Source organism: Scyliorhinus torazame, chromosome 14 (assembly GCF_047496885.1).
Source record: "Scyliorhinus torazame isolate Kashiwa2021f chromosome 14, sScyTor2.1, whole genome shotgun sequence".
Taxonomy (NCBI): domain Eukaryota; kingdom Metazoa; phylum Chordata; class Chondrichthyes; order Carcharhiniformes; family Scyliorhinidae; genus Scyliorhinus; species Scyliorhinus torazame.
Genome location: NC_092720.1, coordinates 213456654 through 213478255, shown reverse-complemented (window position 1 = coordinate 213478255; position 21602 = coordinate 213456654). Strand labels below are relative to the sequence as shown.

The following is a 21602-nucleotide window of genomic DNA, read 5'->3' as shown; positions in this document are numbered from 1 at the left end:
ACACATCAGGGCCGACAAAAAACACATCAGGGCCGACAAAAAACACATCAGGGCCGACAAAAAACATATCTGGGCCGTCAAAAAACACATCAGGGCCGTCAAAAAACATCTGGGCCGTCAAAAAACACATCAGGGCCGTCAAATAACATATCAGGGCCGTCAAAAAACACATCAGGGCCGTCAAAAAACACATCAGGGCCGTCAAAAAACACATCAGGGCCGTCAAAAAACACATCAGGGCCGTCAAAAAACACATCAGGGCCGTCAAAAAACACATCAGGGCCGTCAAAAACACATCAGGGCCGTCAAAAATCACATCAGGGCCAGCTGGGAGACTCGCAATGGATTTCACGACAAATAAGAAAACAGTTTTAGGCCCATCACTCGATTCACTCGGGACATCGGAATATCCTCCACTGGAGGACGGCTTTGGAAAATCTCCACCATGATCTGATTTTCGGGAGAATTTAAATCACTATTAACTTTATTGATGAAACATTGTAATTTACCTGATATCTTGATAGTTACTTCTTGTGCGGTGTCCAAATGTTCACTCAGTACACGACATTTGAATCTATTTGTTGATTGTTTCGTTATTACGATGTCACTCTGGACATTTACAAGACCTCTCGAGTCCTGTTGGGATCTTGTTTCAGCTTGTGTTAAAACCTGTCCATCCTCACTGATCCACTGGATCTTCGGTTTAGGGAACCATCCACTGGATTTACACACAAGCAGGATTCCATTCTGGTGATATCCCTTCATCTGAATCCAGGGCTCACATCCCAAACCTGGAATCAGTGAATAGATTCAGAAATAGCAATCATCAGGAACACTTTCTATCGCTTATGAGAAATATTTATTTCATGTTATTGATAGATATTGAATCATAACCTTATCACACAACTTCAATGAGATTATGAATTAAATTTATTGTCAAAAGATGTCCTTGCAGAACACTGATAATTGAACAATTAATTTAACTGCAAAAACAGTTTTTCAGAATAATTGACTCTCACTTGAGGTAGCATAGGGCACCTGATACACATGCATACGCAGCCAGAGATAAATACCTTTAGGAGCAGAGGAAGCGAGCTAATCTGTGAGACAAAAATCTTTCTGCAGCAAACTCTCAATGAGTCGAATGGTGCCCAGGGCACCACCTTCAATTCGGGATAAGCTGAGCTTTGTGATAGCCGAGGCCAATGAATGTATCTCCATATAACCTGGGCCAGAGTTCTCGCGATAGCAGAGCATCCCTCCGCCATCCAAAGAGTTGGTGGAGACCACATCCCACCCACACTGCCTGGTGTCAGTCATTTAACACTCCAACAAGTGTTATTTGGCTTCAGGCCAGGCATCAGTTCCTTATTCGTGAGGAAGACCCGACTCAGAGAGTTGACGGCCTATCTATTCGGCGCCAGACGTTGCAGTGGACAGGATTGGGAATAAAGTGGTCTCCAGTGCCCAAGTCCAGGAAACCAGGAATGAAAATGTGGGGATCTTAGAGCAAGAAGGGGAGGTGATGTCCAGTGGTGTGGGCAGAGGGTGACTGGGAGAGAGGGGGGGGGGGGGAGAAAGGGTTCCTGTAGGGGCTGGACATTCTGTGGTGACGGGAGTTAGTGTAGAGGTTGGACATTCTGTGGTGACGGGGGTTAGTGTAGGGGCTGGACATTCTGTGGTGACGGGGGTTAGTGTAGCGGCTGGGCATTCTGTGGTGACGGGGGTTAGTGTAGGGGCTGGACATTCTGTGGTGACGGGGGTTAGTGTAGGGGCTGGACATTCTGTGGTGACGGGGGTTAGTGTAGGGGCTGGGCATTCTGTGGTGACGGGGGTTAGTGTAGGGGCTGGACATTCTGTGGTGACGGGAGTTCCTGTTGGGGCTGGACATTCTGTGGTGATGGGAGTTAGTGTAGGGGCTGGACATTCTGTGGTGACGGGAGTTAGTGTCGGGGCTGGACATTCTGTGGTGACGGGAGTTAGTGTAGGGGCTGGACATTCTGTGGTGACGGGAGTTCCTGTAGGGGCTGGACATTCTGTGGTGACAGGAGTTCCTGTAGGGGCTGGACATTCTGTGGTGACGGGAGTTCCTGTAGGGGCTGGACATTCTGTGGTGACGGGAGTTAGTGTAGGGGCTGGACATTCTGTGGTGACGGGAGTTAGTGTAGGGGCTGGACATTCTGTGGTGACGGGAGTTAGTGTAGGGGCTGGACATTCTGTGGTGACAGGAGTTCCTGTAGGGGCTGGACATTCTGTGGTGACGGGAGTTAGTGTAGGGGCTGGACATTCTGTGGTGACGGGAGTTCCTGTAGGGGCTGGACATTCTGTGGTGACAGGAGTTCCTGTAGGGGCTGGACATTCTGTGGTGACGGGAGTTCCTGTAGGGGCTGGACATTCTGTGGTGACGGGAGTTAGTGTAGGGGCTGGACATTCTGTGGTGACGGGAGTTAGTGTAGGGGCTGGACATTCTGTGGTGACGGGAGTAAGTGTAGGGGCTGGACATTCTGTGGTGATGCGAGTTAGTGTAGGGGCTGGACATTCTGTGGTGATGCGAGTTAGTGTGGGGGCTGGGCATTCTGTGGTGATGGGAGTTAGCGTAGGGGCTGGACATTATGTGGTGACAGGGGTTAGTGTAGGGGCTGGACATTCTGTGGTGACGGGAGTTAGTGTAGGGGCTGGATATTCTGTGGTGACGGGAGTTAGTGTAGGGGCTGGACATTCTGTGGTGACGTGAGTTCCTGTCGGGACTGGACATTCTGTGGTGATGGGAGTTAGTGTAGGGGCTGGACATTCTGTGGTGATGGGAGTTAGTGTCGGGGCTGGACATTCTGTGGTGACGGGAGTTAGTGTAGGGGCTGGACATTCTGTGGTGACGGGAGTTAGTGGAGGGGCTGGACATTCTGTGGTGACGGGAGTTAGTGTAGGGGCAGCACATTCTGTGGTGACGGGAGTTCCTGTAGGGGCTGGACATTCTGTGGTGACAGGAGTTCCTGTAGGGGCTGGACATTCTGTGGTGACGGGAGTTCCTGTAGGGGCTGGACATCCTGTGGTGACGGAAGTTAGTGTAGGGGGTGGACATTCTGTGGTGACGGGAGTTCCTGTAGGGGCTGGACATTCTGTGGTGACGGGAGTTAGTGTAGGGGCTGGACATTCTGTGGTGACGGGAGTTAGTGTAGGGGCTGGACATTCTGTGGTGACGGGAGTAAGTGTAGGGGCTGGACATTCTGTGGTGATGCGAGTTAGTGTAGGGGCTGGACATTCTGTGGTGATGCGAGTTAGTGTGGGGGCTGGGCATTCTGTGGTGATGGGAGTTAGCGTAGGGGCTGGACATTATGTGGTGACAGGGGTTAGTGTAGGGGCTGGACATTCTGTGGTGACGGGAGTTAGTGTAGGGGCTGGATATTCTGTGGTGACGGGAGTTAGTGTAGGGGCTGGACATTCTGTGGTGACGTGAGTTCCTGTCGGGACTGGACATTCTGTGGTGATGGGAGTTAGTGTAGGGGCTGGACATTCTGTGGTGACGGAAGTTAGTGTGGGGGCTGGACATTCTATGGTGACGGGAGTTAGTGTAGGGGCTGGACATTCTGTGGTGACGGGAGTTCCTGTCGGGACTGGACATTCTGTGGTGACGGGTGTTAGTGTAGGGGCTGGACATTCTGTGGTGACAGGGGTTAGTGTAGGGGCTGGACATTCTGTGGTGACGGGTGTCAGTGTAGGGGCTGGACATTCTGTGGTGACGGGAGTTAGTGTAGGGGCTGGACATTCTGTGGTGACGGGAGTTAGTGTAGGGGCTGGACATTCTGTGGTGATGGGAGTTAGTGTAGGGGCTGGACATTCTGTGGTGACGGGAGTTAGTGTAGGGGCTGGACATTCTGTGGTGACGGGAGTTAGTGTAGGGGCTGGACATTCTGTGGTGACGGGAGTTAGTGTAGGGGCTGGACATTCTGTGGTGATGGGAGTTACTGTAGGGGCTGGACATTCTGTGGTGACGGGAGTTAGTGTAGGGGCTGGACATTCTGTGGTGATGGGAGTTAGTGTAGGGGCTGGACATTCTGTGATGACGGGAGTTAGTGTAGGTGCTGGACATTCTGTGGTGACGGGAGTTAGTGTAGGGGCTGGACATTCTGTGGTGACGGGAGTTAGTGTAGGGGCTGGACATTCTGTGGCGATGGGAGTTAGCGTAGGGGCTGGACATTCTGTGGTGACGGGGGTTAGTGTAGGGGCTGGACATTCTGTGGCGATGGGAGTTAGCGTAGGGGCTGGACATTCTGTGGTGACGGGAGTTAGTGTAGTGGCTGGACATTCTGTGGTGACGGGAGTTCCTGTCGGGACTGGACATTCTGTGGTGACGGGAGTTAGTGTAGGGCCTGGACATTCTGTGGTGACGGGAGTTCCTGTAGGGGCTGGACATTCTGTGGTGACGGGGGTTAGTGTAGGGGCTGGACATTCTGTGGTGATGCGAGTTAGTGTAGGGGCTGGACATTCTGTGGTGACGGGAGTTAGTGTAGCGGCTGGACATTCTGTGGTGATGGGAGTTAGTGTGGGGGCAGGACATTCTGTGGTGATGCGGGTTAGTGTAGGGGCTGGACATTCTGTGGTGACGGGAGTTAGTGTAGGGGCTGGACATTCTGTGGTGATGGGAGTTAGTGTAGGGGCTGGACATTCTGTGGTGATGCGAGTTAGTGTAGGGGCTGGACATTCTGTGGTGATGGGAGTTAGTGTGGGGGCTGGACATTCTGTGGTGATGCGAGTTAGTGTGGGGGCTGGACATTCTGTGGTGACGGCAGTTAGTGGAGGGGCTGGACATTCTGTGGTGACGGGAGTTCCTGTCGGGACTGGACATTCTGTGGTGACGGGAGTTAGTGTAGGGGCTGGACATTCTGTGGTGACGGGAGTTAGTGTAGCGGCTGGACATTCTGTGGTGATGGGAGTTAGTGTAGGGGCTGGACATTCTGTTGTGACGGGAGTTAGTGTAGGGGGTGGACATTCTGTGGTGACGGGAGTTAGTGTAGGGGCTGGACATTCTGTGGTGATGCGAGTTAGTGTGGGGGCTGGACATTCTGTGGTGATGGGAGTTAGCGTAGGGGCTGGACATTCTGTGGTGACGGGAGTTAGTGTAGGGGCTGGACATTATGTGGTGACAGGGGTTAGTGTAGGGGCTGGACATTCTGTGGTGACGGGAGTTAGTGTAGGGGCTGGACATTCTGTGGTGACGGGAGTTAGTGTAGGGGCTGGACATTCTGTGGTGACGTGAGTTCCTGTCGGGACTGGACATTCTGTGGTGATGGGAGTTAGTGTAGGGGCTGGACATTCTGTGGTGATGGGAGTTAGTGTAGGGGCTGGACATTATGTGGTGACAGGGGTTAGTGTAGGGGCTGGACATTCTGTGGTGACGGGAGTTAGTGTAGGGGCTGGACATTCTGTGGTGACGGGAGTTAGTGTAGGGGCTGGACATTCTGTGGTGACGTGAGTTCCTGTCGGGACTGGACATTCTGTGGTGATGGGAGTTAGTGTAGGGGCTGGACATTCTGTGGTGATGGGAGTTAGTGTAGGGGCTGGACATTCTATGGTGACGGGAGTTAGTGTAGGGGCTGGACATTCTGTGGTGACGGGAGTTAGTGTAGGGGCTGGACATTCTGTGGTGACGTGAGTTCCTGTCGGGACTGGACATTCTGTGGTGACGGGTGTTAGTGTAGGGGCTGGACATTCTGTGGTGACAGGGGTTAGTGTAGGGGCTGGACATTCTGTGGTGACGGGTGTCAGTGTAGGGGCTGGACATTCTGTGGTGACGGGAGTTAGTGTAGGGGCTGGACATTCTGTGGTGATGGGAGTTACTGTAGGGGCTGGACATTCTGTGGTGACGGGAGTTAGTGTAGGGGCTGGACATTCTGTGGTGATGGGAGTTAGTGTAGGGGCTGGACATTCTGTGATGACGGGAGTTAGTGTAGGAGCTGGACATTCTGTGGTGACGGGAGTTAGTGTAGGGGCTGGACATTCTGTGGTGACGGGAGTTAGTGTAGGGGCTGGACATTCTGTGGTGACGGGAGTTAGTGTAGGGGCTGGACATTCTGTGGTGACGGGAGTTAGTGTAGGGGCTGGACATTCTGTGGCGATGGGAGTTAGCGTAGGGGCTGGACATTCTGTGGTGACGGGGGTTAGTGTAGGGGCTGGACATTCTGTGGCGATGGGAGTTAGCGTAGGGGCTGGACATTCTGTGGTGACGGGAGTTAGTGTAGTGGCTGGACATTCTGTGGTGACGGGAGTTCCTGTCGGGACTGGACATTCTGTGGTGACGGGAGTTAGTGTAGGGCCTGGACATTCTGTGGTGACGGGAGTTCCTGTAGGGGCTGGACATTCTGTGGTGACGGGGGTTAGTGTAGGGGCTGGACATTCAGTGGTGATGCGAGTTAGTGTAGGGGCTGGACATTCTGTGGTGACGGGAGTTAGTGTAGCGGCTGGACATTCTGTGGTGATGGGAGTTAGTGTGGGGACAGGACATTCTGTGGTGATGCGGGTTAGTGTAGGGGCTGGACATTCTGTGGTGACGGGAGTTAGTGTAGGGGCTGGACATTCTGTGGTGATGGGAGTTAGTGTAGGGGCTGGACATTCTGTGGTGATGCGAGTTAGTGTAGGGGCTGGACATTCTGTGGTGATGGGAGTTAGTGTGGGGGCTGGACATTTTGTGGTGATGCGAGTTAGTGTGGGGGCTGGACATTCTGTGGTGACGGGAGTTAGTGGAGGGGCTGAACATTCTGTGGTGACGGGAGTTCCTGTCGGGACTGGACATTCTGTGGTGACGGGAGTTAGTGTAGGGGCTGGACATTCTGTGGTGACGGGAGTTAGTGTAGCGGCTGGACATTCTGTGGTGATGGGAGTTAGTGTAGGGGCTGGACATTCTGTGGTGACGGGAGTTAGTGTAGGGGCTGGACATTCTGTGGTGACGGGAGTTAGTGTAGGGGCTGGACATTCTGTGGTGATGCGAGTTAGTGTGGGGGCTGGACATTCTGTGGTGATGCGAGTTAGTGTGGGGGCTGGACATTCTGTGGTGACGGGAGTTAGTGGAGGGGCTGGACATTCTGTGGTGACGGGAGTTCCTGTCGGGACTGGACATTCTGTGGTGACGGGAGTTAGTGTAGGGGCTGGACATTCTGTGGTGCGGGAGTTAGTGTAGGGGCTGGACATTCTGTGGTGACAGGAGTTAGTGTAGGGGCTGGACATTCTGTGGTGACGGGAGTTCCTGTAGGGGCTGGACATTCTGTGGTGACGGGAGTTAGTGTAGGGGCTGGACATTCTGTGGTGACGGGAGTTAGTGTAGGGGCTGGACATTCTGTGGTGACGGGAGTTAGTGTCGGGGCTGGACATTCTGTGGTGACGGGAGTTAGTGTAGGGGCTGGACATTCTGTGGTGATGGGAGTTAGTGTAGGGGCTGGACATTCTGTGGTGACGGGAGTTAGTGTAGGGGCTGGACATTCTGTGGTGATGGGAGTTAGTGTAGGGGCTGGACATTCTGTGGTGACGGGAGTTAGTGTAGGGGCTGGACATTCTGTGGTGATGGGAGTTAGTGTAGGGGCTGGACATTCTGTGGTGATGGGAGTTAGTGTAGGGGCTGGACATTCTGTGGTGACGGGAGTTAGTGTAGGGGCTGGACATTCTGTGGTGACGGGAGTTCCTGTAGGGGCTGGACATTCTGTGGTGACGGGAGTTAGTGTAGGGGCTGGACATTCTGTGGTGATGCGAGTTAGTGTAGGGGCTGGACATTCTGTGGTGATGGGAGTTAGTGTAGGGGCTGGACATTCTGTGGTGATGGGAGTTAGTGTGGGGGCTGGGCATTCTGTGGTGATGAGAGTTAGTGTAGGGGCTGGACATTCTGTGGTGATGGGAGTTAGTGTAGGGGCTGGACATTCTGTGGTGATGGGAGTTAGTGTAGGGGCTGGACATTCTGTGGTGACGGGAGTTAGTGTAGGGGCTGGACATTCTGTGGTGACGGGAGTTCCTGTAGGGGCTGGTCATTCTGTGGTGATGGGAGTTAGTGTAGGGGCTGGACATTCTGTGGTGATGGGAGTTAGTGTAGGGGCTGGACATTCTGTGGTGACGGGAGTTCCTGTCGGGACTGGACATTCTGTGGTGACGGGAGTTAGTGTAGGGGCTGGACATTCTGTGGTGCGGGAGTTAGTGTAGGGGCTGGACATTCTGTGGTGATGGGAGTTAGTGTAGGGGCTGGACATTCTGTGGTGATGGGAGTTAGTGTAGGGGCTGGACATTCTGTGGTGATGGGAGTTAGTGTAGGGGCTGGACATTCTGTGGTGATGGGAGTTAGTGTAGGGGCTGGACATTCTGTGGTGCGGGAGATAGTGTCGGGGCTGGACATTCTGTGGTGATGGGAGTTAGTGTAGGGGCTGGACATTCTGTGGTGACGGGAGTTAGTGTAGGGGCTGGACATTCTGTGGTGACGGGAGTTAGTGTAGGGGCTGGACATTCTGTGGTGACGGGAGTTAGTGTAGGGGCTGGACATTCTGTGGTGACGGGAGTTAGTGTAGGGGCTGGACATTCTGTGGTGACGGGAGTTAGTGTAGGGGCTGGACATTCTGTGGTGACGGGAGTTAGTGTAGGGGCTGGACATTCTGTGGTGACGGGAGTTAGTGTAGGGGCTGGACATTCTGTGGTGACGGGAGTTAGTGTAGGGGCTGGACATTCTGTGGTGATGGGAGTTAGTGTAGGGGCTGGACATTCTGTGATGACGGGAGTTAGTGTAGGGGCTTGACATTCTGTGGTGACGGGAGTTAGTGTAGCGGCTGGACATTCTGTGGTGATGCGAGTTAGTGTAGGGGCTGGACATTCTGTGGTGATGGGAGTTAGTGTGGGGGCTGGACATTCTGTGGTGATGCGAGTTAGTGTGGGGGCTGGACATTCTGTGGTGACGGGAGTTACTGGAGGGGCTGGGCATTCTGTGGTGACGGGAGTTCCTGTCGGGACTGGACATTCTGTGGTGACGGGAGTTAGTGTAGGGGCTGGACATTCTGTGGTGACGGGAGTTAGTGTAGCGGCTGGACATTCTGTGGTGATGGGAGTTAGTGTAGGGGCTGGACATTCTGTGGTGACGGGAGTTAGTGTAGGGGGTGGACATTCTGTGGTGACGGGAGTTAGTGTAGGGGCTGGACATTCTGTGGTGACGGAAGTTAGTGTGGGGGCTGGACATTCTATGGTGACGGGAGTTAGTGTAGGGGCTGGACATTCTGTGGTGACGGGAGTTCCTGTCGGGACTGGACATTCTGTGGTGACGGGTGTTAGTGTAGGGGCTGGACATTCTGTGGTGACAGGGGTTAGTGTAGGGGCTGGACATTCTGTGGTGACGGGTGTCAGTGTAGGGGCTGGACATTCTGTGGTGACGGGAGTTAGTGTAGGGGCTGGACATTCTGTGGTGACGGGAGTTAGTGTAGGGGCTGGACATTCTGTGGTGATGGGAGTTAGTGTAGGGGCTGGACATTCTGTGGTGACGGGAGTTAGTGTAGGGGCTGGACATTCTGTGGTGACGGGAGTTAGTGTAGGGGCTGGACATTCTGTGGTGACGGGAGTTAGTGTAGGGGCTGGACATTCTGTGGTGATGGGAGTTACTGTAGGGGCTGGACATTCTGTGGTGACGGGAGTTAGTGTAGGGGCTGGACATTCTGTGGTGATGGGAGTTAGTGTAGGGGCTGGACATTCTGTGATGACGGGAGTTAGTGTAGGTGCTGGACATTCTGTGGTGACGGGAGTTAGTGTAGGGGCTGGACATTCTGTGGTGACGGGAGTTAGTGTAGGGGCTGGACATTCTGTGGCGATGGGAGTTAGCGTAGGGGCTGGACATTCTGTGGTGACGGGGGTTAGTGTAGGGGCTGGACATTCTGTGGCGATGGGAGTTAGCGTAGGGGCTGGACATTCTGTGGTGACGGGAGTTAGTGTAGTGGCTGGACATTCTGTGGTGACGGGAGTTCCTGTCGGGACTGGACATTCTGTGGTGACGGGAGTTAGTGTAGGGCCTGGACATTCTGTGGTGACGGGAGTTCCTGTAGGGGCTGGACATTCTGTGGTGACGGGGGTTAGTGTAGGGGCTGGACATTCTGTGGTGATGCGAGTTAGTGTAGGGGCTGGACATTCTGTGGTGACGGGAGTTAGTGTAGCGGCTGGACATTCTGTGGTGATGGGAGTTAGTGTGGGGGCAGGACATTCTGTGGTGATGCGGGTTAGTGTAGGGGCTGGACATTCTGTGGTGACGGGAGTTAGTGTAGGGGCTGGACATTCTGTGGTGATGGGAGTTAGTGTAGGGGCTGGACATTCTGTGGTGATGCGAGTTAGTGTAGGGGCTGGACATTCTGTGGTGATGGGAGTTAGTGTGGGGGCTGGACATTCTGTGGTGATGCGAGTTAGTGTGGGGGCTGGACATTCTGTGGTGACGGCAGTTAGTGGAGGGGCTGGACATTCTGTGGTGACGGGAGTTCCTGTCGGGACTGGACATTCTGTGGTGACGGGAGTTAGTGTAGGGGCTGGACATTCTGTGGTGACGGGAGTTAGTGTAGCGGCTGGACATTCTGTGGTGATGGGAGTTAGTGTAGGGGCTGGACATTCTGTTGTGACGGGAGTTAGTGTAGGGGGTGGACATTCTGTGGTGACGGGAGTTAGTGTAGGGGCTGGACATTCTGTGGTGATGCGAGTTAGTGTGGGGGCTGGACATTCTGTGGTGATGGGAGTTAGCGTAGGGGCTGGACATTCTGTGGTGACGGGAGTTAGTGTAGGGGCTGGACATTATGTGGTGACAGGGGTTAGTGTAGGGGCTGGACATTCTGTGGTGACGGGAGTTAGTGTAGGGGCTGGACATTCTGTGGTGACGGGAGTTAGTGTAGGGGCTGGACATTCTGTGGTGACGTGAGTTCCTGTCGGGACTGGACATTCTGTGGTGATGGGAGTTAGTGTAGGGGCTGGACATTCTGTGGTGATGGGAGTTAGTGTAGGGGCTGGACATTATGTGGTGACAGGGGTTAGTGTAGGGGCTGGACATTCTGTGGTGACGGGAGTTAGTGTAGGGGCTGGACATTCTGTGGTGACGGGAGTTAGTGTAGGGGCTGGACATTCTGTGGTGACGTGAGTTCCTGTCGGGACTGGACATTCTGTGGTGATGGGAGTTAGTGTAGGGGCTGGACATTCTGTGGTGATGGGAGTTAGTGTAGGGGCTGGACATTCTATGGTGACGGGAGTTAGTGTAGGGGCTGGACATTCTGTGGTGACGGGAGTTAGTGTAGGGGCTGGACATTCTGTGGTGACGTGAGTTCCTGTCGGGACTGGACATTCTGTGGTGACGGGTGTTAGTGTAGGGGCTGGACATTCTGTGGTGACAGGGGTTAGTGTAGGGGCTGGACATTCTGTGGTGACGGGTGTCAGTGTAGGGGCTGGACATTCTGTGGTGACGGGAGTTAGTGTAGGGGCTGGACATTCTGTGGTGATGGGAGTTACTGTAGGGGCTGGACATTCTGTGGTGACGGGAGTTAGTGTAGGGGCTGGACATTCTGTGGTGATGGGAGTTAGTGTAGGGGCTGGACATTCTGTGATGACGGGAGTTAGTGTAGGAGCTGGACATTCTGTGGTGACGGGAGTTAGTGTAGGGGCTGGACATTCTGTGGTGACGGGAGTTAGTGTAGGGGCTGGACATTCTGTGGTGACGGGAGTTAGTGTAGGGGCTGGACATTCTGTGGTGACGGGAGTTAGTGTAGGGGCTGGACATTCTGTGGCGATGGGAGTTAGCGTAGGGGCTGGACATTCTGTGGTGACGGGGGTTAGTGTAGGGGCTGGACATTCTGTGGCGATGGGAGTTAGCGTAGGGGCTGGACATTCTGTGGTGACGGGAGTTAGTGTAGTGGCTGGACATTCTGTGGTGACGGGAGTTCCTGTCGGGACTGGACATTCTGTGGTGACGGGAGTTAGTGTAGGGCCTGGACATTCTGTGGTGACGGGAGTTCCTGTAGGGGCTGGACATTCTGTGGTGACGGGGGTTAGTGTAGGGGCTGGACATTCAGTGGTGATGCGAGTTAGTGTAGGGGCTGGACATTCTGTGGTGACGGGAGTTAGTGTAGCGGCTGGACATTCTGTGGTGATGGGAGTTAGTGTGGGGACAGGACATTCTGTGGTGATGCGGGTTAGTGTCGGGGCTGGACATTCTGTGGTGACGGGAGTTAGTGTAGGGGCTGGACATTCTGTGGTGATGGGAGTTAGTGTAGGGGCTGGACATTCTGTGGTGATGCGAGTTAGTGTAGGGGCTGGACATTCTGTGGTGATGGGAGTTAGTGTGGGGGCTGGACATTTTGTGGTGATGCGAGTTAGTGTGGGGGCTGGACATTCTGTGGTGACGGGAGTTAGTGGAGGGGCTGAACATTCTGTGGTGACGGGAGTTCCTGTCGGGACTGGACATTCTGTGGTGACGGGAGTTAGTGTAGGGGCTGGACATTCTGTGGTGACGGGAGTTAGTGTAGCGGCTGGACATTCTGTGGTGATGGGAGTTAGTGTAGGGGCTGGACATTCTGTGGTGACGGGAGTTAGTGTAGGGGCTGGACATTCTGTGGTGACGGGAGTTAGTGTAGGGGCTGGACATTCTGTGGTGATGCGAGTTAGTGTGGGGGCTGGACATTCTGTGGTGATGCGAGTTAGTGTGGGGGCTGGACATTCTGTGGTGACGGGAGTTAGTGGAGGGGCTGGACATTCTGTGGTGACGGGAGTTCCTGTCGGGACTGGACATTCTGTGGTGACGGGAGTTAGTGTAGGGGCTGGACATTCTGTGGTGCGGGAGTTAGTGTAGGGGCTGGACATTCTGTGGTGACAGGAGTTAGTGTAGGGGCTGGACATTCTGTGGTGACGGGAGTTCCTGTAGGGGCTGGACATTCTGTGGTGACGGGAGTTAGTGTAGGGGCTGGACATTCTGTGGTGACGGGAGTTAGTGTAGGGGCTGGACATTCTGTGGTGACGGGAGTTAGTGTCGGGGCTGGACATTCTGTGGTGACGGGAGTTAGTGTAGGGGCTGGACATTCTGTGGTGATGGGAGTTAGTGTAGGGGCTGGACATTCTGTGGTGACGGGAGTTAGTGTAGGGGCTGGACATTCTGTGGTGATGGGAGTTAGTGTAGGGGCTGGACATTCTGTGGTGATGGGAGTTAGTGTAGGGGCTGGACATTCTGTGGTGACGGGAGTTAGTGTAGGGGCTGGACATTCTGTGGTGATGGGAGTTAGTGTAGGGGCTGGACATTCTGTGGTGATGGAAGTTAGTGTAGGGGCTGGACATTCTGTGGTGACGGGAGTTAGTGTAGGGGCTGGACATTCTGTGGTGACGGGAGTTCCTGTAGGGGCTGGACATTCTGTGGTGACGGGAGTTAGTGTAGGGGCTGGACATTCTGTGGTGATGCGAGTTAGTGTAGGGGCTGGACATTCTGTGGTGATGGGAGTTAGTGTAGGGGCTGGACATTCTGTGGTGATGGGAGTTAGTGTGGGGGCTGGGCATTCTGTGGTGATGAGAGTTAGTGTAGGGGCTGGACATTCTGTGGTGATGGGAGTTAGTGTAGGGGCTGGACATTCTGTGGTGATGGGAGTTAGTGTAGGGGCTGGACATTCTGTGGTGACGGGAGTTAGTGTAGGGGCTGGACATTCTGTGGTGACGGGAGTTCCTGTAGGGGCTGGTCATTCTGTGGTGATGGGAGTTAGTGTAGGGGCTGGACATTCTGTGGTGATGGGAGTTAGTGTAGGGGCTGGACATTCTGTGGTGACGGGAGTTCCTGTCGGGACTGGACATTCTGTGGTGACGGGAGTTAGTGTAGGGGCTGGACATTCTGTGGTGCGGGAGTTAGTGTAGGGGCTGGACATTCTGTGGTGATGGGAGTTAGTGTAGGGGCTGGACATTCTGTGGTGATGGGAGTTAGTGTAGGGGCTGGACATTCTGTGGTGATGGGAGTTAGTGTTGGGGCTGGACATTCTGTGGTGATGGGAGTTAGTGTAGGGGCTGGACATTCTGTGGTGCGGGAGATAGTGTCGGGGCTGGACATTCTGTGGTGATGGGAGTTAGTGTAGGGGCTGGACATTCTGTGGTGACGGGAGTTAGTGTAGGGGCTGGACATTCTGTGGTGACGGGAGTTAGTGTAGGGGCTGGACATTCTGTGGTGACGGGAGTTAGTGTAGGGGCTGGACATTCTGTGGTGACGGGAGTTAGTGTAGGGGCTGGACATTCTGTGGTGACGGGAGTTAGTGTAGGGGCTGGACATTCTGTGGTGACGGGAGTTAGTGTAGGGGCTGGACATTCTGTGGTGACGGGAGTTAGTGTAGGGGCTGGACATTCTGTGGTGACGGGAGTTAGTGTAGGGGCTGGACATTCTGTGGTGATGGGAGTTAGTGTAGGGGCTGGACATTCTGTGATGACGGGAGTTAGTGTAGGGGCTTGACATTCTGTGGTGACGGGAGTTAGTGTAGCGGCTGGACATTCTGTGGTGATGCGAGTTAGTGTAGGGGCTGGACATTCTGTGGTGATGGGAGTTAGTGTGGGGGCTGGACATTCTGTGGTGATGCGAGTTAGTGTGGGGGCTGGACATTCTGTGGTGACGGGAGTTACTGGAGGGGCTGGGCATTCTGTGGTGACGGGAGTTCCTGTCGGGACTGGACATTCTGTGGTGACGGGAGTTAGTGTAGGGGCTGGACATTCTGTGGTGACGGGAATTAGTGTAGCGGCTGGACATTCTGTGGTGATGGGAGTTAGTGTAGGGGCTGGACATTCTGTGGTGACGGGAGTTAGTGTAGGGGGTGGACATTCTGTGGTGACGGGAGTTAGTGTAGGGGCTGGACATTCTGTGGTGATGCGAGTTAGTGTGGGGGCTGGACATTCTGTGGTGACGGGAGTTAGCGTAGGGGCTGGACATTATGTGGTGACAGGGGTTAGTGTAGGGGCTGGACATTCTGTGGTGACGGGAGTTAGTGTAGGGGCTGGACATTCTGTGGTGACGGGAGTTAGTGTAGGGGCTGGACATTCTGTGGTGACGTGAGTTCCTGTCGGGACTGGACATTCTGTGGTGATGGGAGTTAGTGTAGGGGCTGGACATTCTGTGGTGATGGGAGTTAGTGTAGGGGCTGGACATTCTATGGTGACGGGAGTTAGTGTAGGGGCTGGACATTCTGTGGTGACGGGAGTTAGTGTAGGGGCTGGACATTCTGTGGTGACGTGAGTTCCTCTCGGGACTGGACATTCTGTGGTGACGGGTGTTAGTGTAGGGGCTGGACATTCTGTGGTGACAGGGGTTAGTGTAGGGGCTGGACATTCTGTGGTGACGGGTGTCAGTGTAGGGGCTGGACATTCTGTGGTGATGGGAGTTACTGTAGGGGCTGGACATTCTGTGGTGACGGGAGTTAGTGTAGGGGCTGGACATTCTGTGGTGATGGGAGTTAGTGTAGGGGCTGGACATTCTGTGATGACGGGAGTTAGTGTAGGAGCTGGACATTCTGTGGTGACGGGAGTTAGTGTAGGGGCTGGACATTCTGTGGTGACGGGAGTTAGTGTAGGGGCTGGACATTCTGTGGTGACGGGAGTTAGTGTAGGGGCTGGACATTCTGTGGTGACGGGAGTTAGTGTAGGGGCTGGACATTCTGTGGCGATGGGAGTTAGCGTAGGGGCTGGACATTCTGTGGTGACGGGGGTTAGTGTAGGGGCTGGACATTCTGTGGCGATGGGAGTTAGCGTAGGGGCTGGACATTCTGTGGTGACGGGAGTTAGTGTAGTGGCTGGACATTCTGTGGTGACGGGAGTTCCTGTAGGGGCTGGTCATTCTGTGGTGATGGGAGTTAGTGTAGGGGCTGGACATTCTGTGGTGATGGGAGTTAGTGTAGGGGCTGGACATTCTGTGGTGACGGGAGTTCCTGTCGGGACTGGACATTCTGTGGTGACGGGAGTTAGTGTAGGGGCTGGACATTCTGTGGTGCGGGAGTTAGTGTAGGGGCTGGACATTCTGTGGTGATGGGAGTTAGTGTAGGGGCTGGACATTCTGTGGTGATGGGAGTTAGTGTAGGGGCTGGACATTCTGTGGTGATGGGAGTTAGTGTAGGGGCTGGACATTCTGTGGTGATGGGAGTTAGTGTAGGGGCTGGACATTCTGTGGTGCGGGAGATAGTGTCGGGGCTGGACATTCTGTGGTGATGGGAGTTAGTGTAGGGGCTGGACATTCTGTGGTGACGGGAGTTAGTGTAGGGGCTGGACATTCTGTGGTGACGGGAGTTAGTGTAGGGGCTGGACATTCTGTGGTGACGGGAGTTAGTGTTGGGGCTGGACATTCTGTGGTGACGGGAGTTAGTGTAGGGGCTGGACATTCTGTGGTGACGGGAGTTAGTGTAGGGGCTGGACATTCTGTGGTGACGGGAGTTAGTGTAGGGGCTGGACATTCTGTGGTGACGGGAGTTAGTGTAGGGGCTGGACATTCTGTGGTGACGGGAGTTAGTGTAGGGGCTGGACATTCTGTGGTGATGGGAGTTAGTGTAGGGGCTGGACATTCTGTGATGACGGGAGTTAGTGTAGGGGCTTGACATTCTGTGGTGACGGGAGTTAGTGTAGCGGCTGGACATTCTGTGGTGATGCGAGTTAGTGTAGGGGCTGGACATTCTGTGGTGATGGGAGTTAGTGTGGGGGCTGGACATTCTGTGCTGACGGGGGTTAGTGTAGGGGCTGGACATTCTGTGGTGATGCGAGTTAGTGTGGGGGCTGGACATTCTGTGGTGATGCGAGTTAGTGTGGGGGCTGGACATTCTGTGGTGACGGGAGTTACTGGAGGGGCTGGGCATTCTGTGGTGACGGGAGTTCCTGTCGGGACTGGACATTCTGTGGTGACGGGAGTTAGTGTAGGGGCTGGACATTCTGTGGTGACGGGAATTAGTGTAGCGGCTGGACATTCTGTGGTGATGGGAGTTAGTGTAGGGGCTGGACATTCTGTGGTGACGGGAGTTAGTGTAGGGGGTGGACATTCTGTGGTGACGGGAGTTAGTGTAGGGGCTGGACATTCTGTGGTGATGCGAGTTAGTGTGGGGGCTGGACATTCTGTGGTGACGGGAGTTAGCGTAGGGGCTGGACATTATGTGGTGACAGGGGTTAGTGTAGGGGCTGGACATTCTGTGGTGACGGGAGTTAGTGTAGGGGCTGGACATTCTGTGGTGACGGGAGTTAGTGTAGGGGCTGGACATTCTGTGGTGACGTGAGTTCCTGTCGGGACTGGACATTCTGTGGTGATGGGAGTTAGTGTAGGGGCTGGACATTCTGTGGTGATGGGAGTTAGTGTAGGGGCTGGACATTCTATGGTGACGGGAGTTAGTGTAGGGGCTGGACATTCTGTGGTGACGGGAGTTAGTGTAGGGGCTGGACATTCTGTGGTGACGTGAGTTCCTCTCGGGACTGGACATTCTGTGGTGACGGGTGTTAGTGTAGGGGCTGGACATTCTGTGGTGACAGGGGTTAGTGTAGGGGCTGGACATTCTGTGGTGACGGGTGTCAGTGTAGGGGCTGGACATTCTGTGGTGATGGGAGTTACTGTAGGGGCTGGACATTCTGTGGTGACGGGAGTTAGTGTAGGGGCTGGACATTCTGTGGTGACGGGAGTTAGTGTAGGGGCTGGACATTCTGTGGTGATGGGAGTTAGTGTAGGGGCTGGACATTCTGTGATGACGGGAGTTAGTGTAGGAGCTGGACATTCTGTGGTGACGGGAGTTAGTGTAGGGGCTGGACATTCTGTGGTGACGGGAGTTAGTGTAGGGGCTGGACATTCTGTGGTGACGGGAGTTAGTGTAGGGGCTGGACATTCTGTGGTGACGGGAGTTAGTGTAGGGGCTGGACATTCTGTGGCGATGGGAGTTAGCGTAGGGGCTGGACATTCTGTGGTGACGGGGGTTAGTGTAGGGGCTGGACATTCTGTGGCGATGGGAGTTAGCGTAGGGGCTGGACATTCTGTGGTGACGGGAGTTAGTGTAGTGGCTGGACATTCTGTGGTGACGGGAGTTCCTGTCGGGACTGGACATTCTGTGGTGACGGGAGTTAGTGTAGGGCCTGGACATTCTGTGGTGACGGGAGTTCCTGTAGGGGCTGGACATTCTGTGGTGACGGGGGTTAGTGTAGGGGCTGGACATTCTGTGGTGATGCGAGTTAGTGTAGGGGCTGGACATTCTGTGGTGACGGGAGTTAGTGTAGCGGCTGGACATTCTGTGGTGATGGGAGTTAGTGTGGGGACAGGACATTCTGTGGTGATGCGGGTTAGTGTAGGGGCTGGACATTCTGTGGTGACGGGAGTTAGTGTAGGGGCTGGACATTCTGTGGTGATGGGAGTTAGTGTAGGGGCTGGACATTCTGTGGTGATGCGAGTTAGTGTAGGGGCTGGACATTCTGTGGTGATGGGAGTTAGTGTGGGGGCTGGACATTCTGTGGTGATGCGAGTTAGTGTGGGGGCTGGACATTCTGTGGTGACGGGAGTTAGTGGAGGGGCTGGACATTCTGTGGTGACGGGAGTTCCTGTCGGGACTGGACATTCTGTGGTGACGGGAGTTAGTGTAGGGGCTGGACATTCTGTGGTGACGGGAGTTAGTGTAGCGGCTGGACATTCTGTGGTGATGGGAGTTAGTGTAGGGGCTGGACATTCTGTGGTGACGGGAGTTAGTGTAGGGGGTGGACATTCTGTGGTGACGGGAGTTAGTGTAGGGGCTGGACATTCTGTGGTGATGCGAGTTAGTGTGGGGGCTGGACATTCTGTGGTGATGCGAGTTAGTGTGGGGGCTGGACATTCTGTGGTGACGGGAGTTAGTGGAGGGGCTGGACATTCTGTGGTGACGGGAGTTCCTGTCGGGACTGGACATTCTGTGGTGACGGGAGTTAGTGTAGGGGCTGGACATTCTGTGGTGCGGGAGTTAGTGTAGGGGCTGGACATTCTGTGGTGACAGGAGTTAGTGTAGGGGCTGGACATTCTGTGGTGACGGGAGTTCCTGTAGGGGCTGGACATTCTGTGGTGACGGGAGTTAGTGTAGGGGCTGGACATTCTGTGGTGACGGGAGTTAGTGTAGGGGCTGGACATTCTGTGGTGACGGGAGTTAGTGTCGGGGCTGGACATTCTGTGGTGACGGGAGTTAGTGTAGGGGCTGGACATTCTGTGGTGATGGGAGTTAGTGTAGGGGCTGGACATTCTGTGGTGACGGGAGTTAGTGTATGGGCTGGACATTCTGTGGTGACGGGAGTTAGTGTAGGGGCTGGACATTCTGTGGTGATGGGAGTTAGTGTAGGGGCTGGACATTCTGTGGTGATGCAAGTTAGTGTAGGGGCTGGGCATTCTGTGGTGATGGGAGTTAGTGTAGGGGCTGGACATTCTGTGGTGACGGGGGTTAGTGTAGGGGCTGGACATTCTGTGGTGATGGGAGTTAGTGTAGGGGCTGGACATTCTGTGGTGATGGGAGTTAGTGTAGGGGCTGGACATTCTGTGGTGACGGGAGTTAGTGTAGGGACTGGACATTCTGTGGTGACGGGAGTTCCTGTAGGGGCTGGACATTCTGTGGTGACGGGAGTTAGTGTAGGGGCTGGACATTCTGTGGTGATGCGAGTTAGTGTAGGGGCTGGACATTCTGTGGTGATGGGAGTTAGTGTAGGGGCTGGACATTCTGTGGTGATGGGAGTTATTGTGGGGGCTGGGCATTCTGTGGTGATGGGAGTTAGTGTAGGGGCTGGACATTCTGTGGTGATGGGAGTTAGTGTAGGGGCTGGACATTCTGTGGTGATGGGAGTTAGTGTAGGGGCTGGACATTCTGTGGTGACGGGAGTTAGTGTAGGGGCTGGACATTCATTGGTGACGGGAGTTCCTGTAGGGGCTGGACATTCTGTGGTGATGGGAGTTAGTGTAGGGGCTGGACATTCTGTGGTGATGGGAGTTAGTGTAGGGGCTGGACATTCTGTGGTGACGGGAGTTCCTGTCGGGACTGGACATTCTGTGGTGACGGGAGTTAGTGTAGGGGCTGGACATTCTGTGGTGCGGGAGTTAGTGTAGGGGCTGGACATTCTGTGGTGATGGGAGTTAGTGTAGGGGCTGGACATTCTGTGGTGATGGGAGTTAGTGTAGGGGCTGGACATTCTGTGGTGATGGGAGTTAGTGTAGGGGCTGGACATTCTGTGGTGATGGGAGTTAGTGTAGGGGCTGGACATTCTGTGGTGCGGGAGTTAGTGTAGGGGCTGGACATTCTGTGGTGATGGGAGTTAGTGTAGGGGCTGGACATTCTGTGGTGACGGGAGTTAGTGTAGGGGCTGGACATTCTGTGGTGACGGGAGTTAGTGTAGGGGCTGGACATTCTGTGGTGACGGGAGTTAGTGTAGGGGCTGGACATTCTGTGGTGACGGGAGTTAGTGTAGGGGCTGGACATTCTGTGGTGACGGGAGTTAGTGTAGGGGCTGGACATTCTGTGGTGATGGGAGTTAGTGTAGGGGCTGGACATTCTGTGATGACGGGAGTTAGTGTAGGGGCTGGACATTCTGTGGTGACGGGAGTTAGTGTAGGGGCTGGACATTCTGTGGTGACTGGAGTTAGTGTAGGGGCTGGACATTCTGTGGTGATGGGAGTTAGTGTAGGGGCTGGACATTCTGTGGTGACGGGAGTTAGTGTAGGGGCTGGACATTCTGTGGTGACGGGGGTTAGTGTAGGGACTGGACATTCTGTGGTGATGGGAGTTAGTGTAGGGGCTGGACATTCTGTGGTGCGGGGGTAAGTGTAGGGGCTGGACATTCTGTGGTGATGGGAGTTAGTGTAGGGGCTGGACATTCTGTGGTGACGGGAGTTCCTGTAGGGGCTGGACATTCTGTGGTGATGGGAGTTAGTGTAGGGGCTGGACATTCTGTGGTGACGGGAGTTCCTGTAGGGGCTGGACATTCTGTGGTGACAGGCGTTCCTGTAGGGGCTGGACATTCTGTGGTGACGGGAGTTAGTGTAGGGGGTGGACATTCTGTGGTGACGGGAGTTCCTGTAGGGGCTGGACATTCTGTGGTGACAGGAGTTCCTGTAGGGGCTGGACATTCTGTGGTGACGGGAGTTAGTGTAGCGGCTGGACATTCTGTGGCGACGGGAGTTAGTGTAGGGGCTGGACATTCTGTGGTGACGGGAGTTAGTGTAGGGGCTGGGCATTCTGTGGTGACGGGAGTTAGTGTAGGAGATGGACATTCTATGGTGACGGGAGTTAGTGTGGGGGCTGGACATTCTGTGGTGACGGGAGTTCCTGTCGCGGCTGGACATTCTGTGGTGATGGGAGTTAGTGTAGGGGCTGGACATTCTGTGGTGACGGGAGTTAGTGTAGGGGCTGGACATTCTGTGGTGACGGGAGTTAGTGTAGGGGCTGGACATTCTGTGGTGATGCGAGTTAGTGTAGGGGCTGGACATTCTGTGGTGACGGGGGTTAGTGTAGGGGCTGGACATTCTGTGGTGACGGGAGTTAGTGTAGGGGCTGGACATTCTGTGGTGACGGGAGTTCCTGTAGGGGCTGGACATTCTGTGGTGACGGGAGTTAGTGTAGGGGCTGGACATTCTGTGGTGACGGGAGTTAGTGTGGGGGCTG

The 21602-nt window shown here is 54.5% G+C and overlaps 1 protein-coding gene across 3 annotated transcripts in view; it reads right to left on the bottom strand.

Moving 5' to 3' along the window:
• LOC140390474 (butyrophilin subfamily 3 member A1-like) overlaps window positions 1-21602 on the bottom strand; it is a 218264-nt gene that overhangs the window by 64610 nt on the left and 132052 nt on the right. For all 3 annotated transcript variants that reach the window (XM_072475629.1, XM_072475631.1, XM_072475630.1), the window contains exon 4: window positions 510-791. In XM_072475629.1, the coding sequence (XP_072331730.1) occupies window positions 510-791 (282 nt within the window). The remainder of the gene's footprint in view (window positions 1-509; window positions 792-21602) is intronic.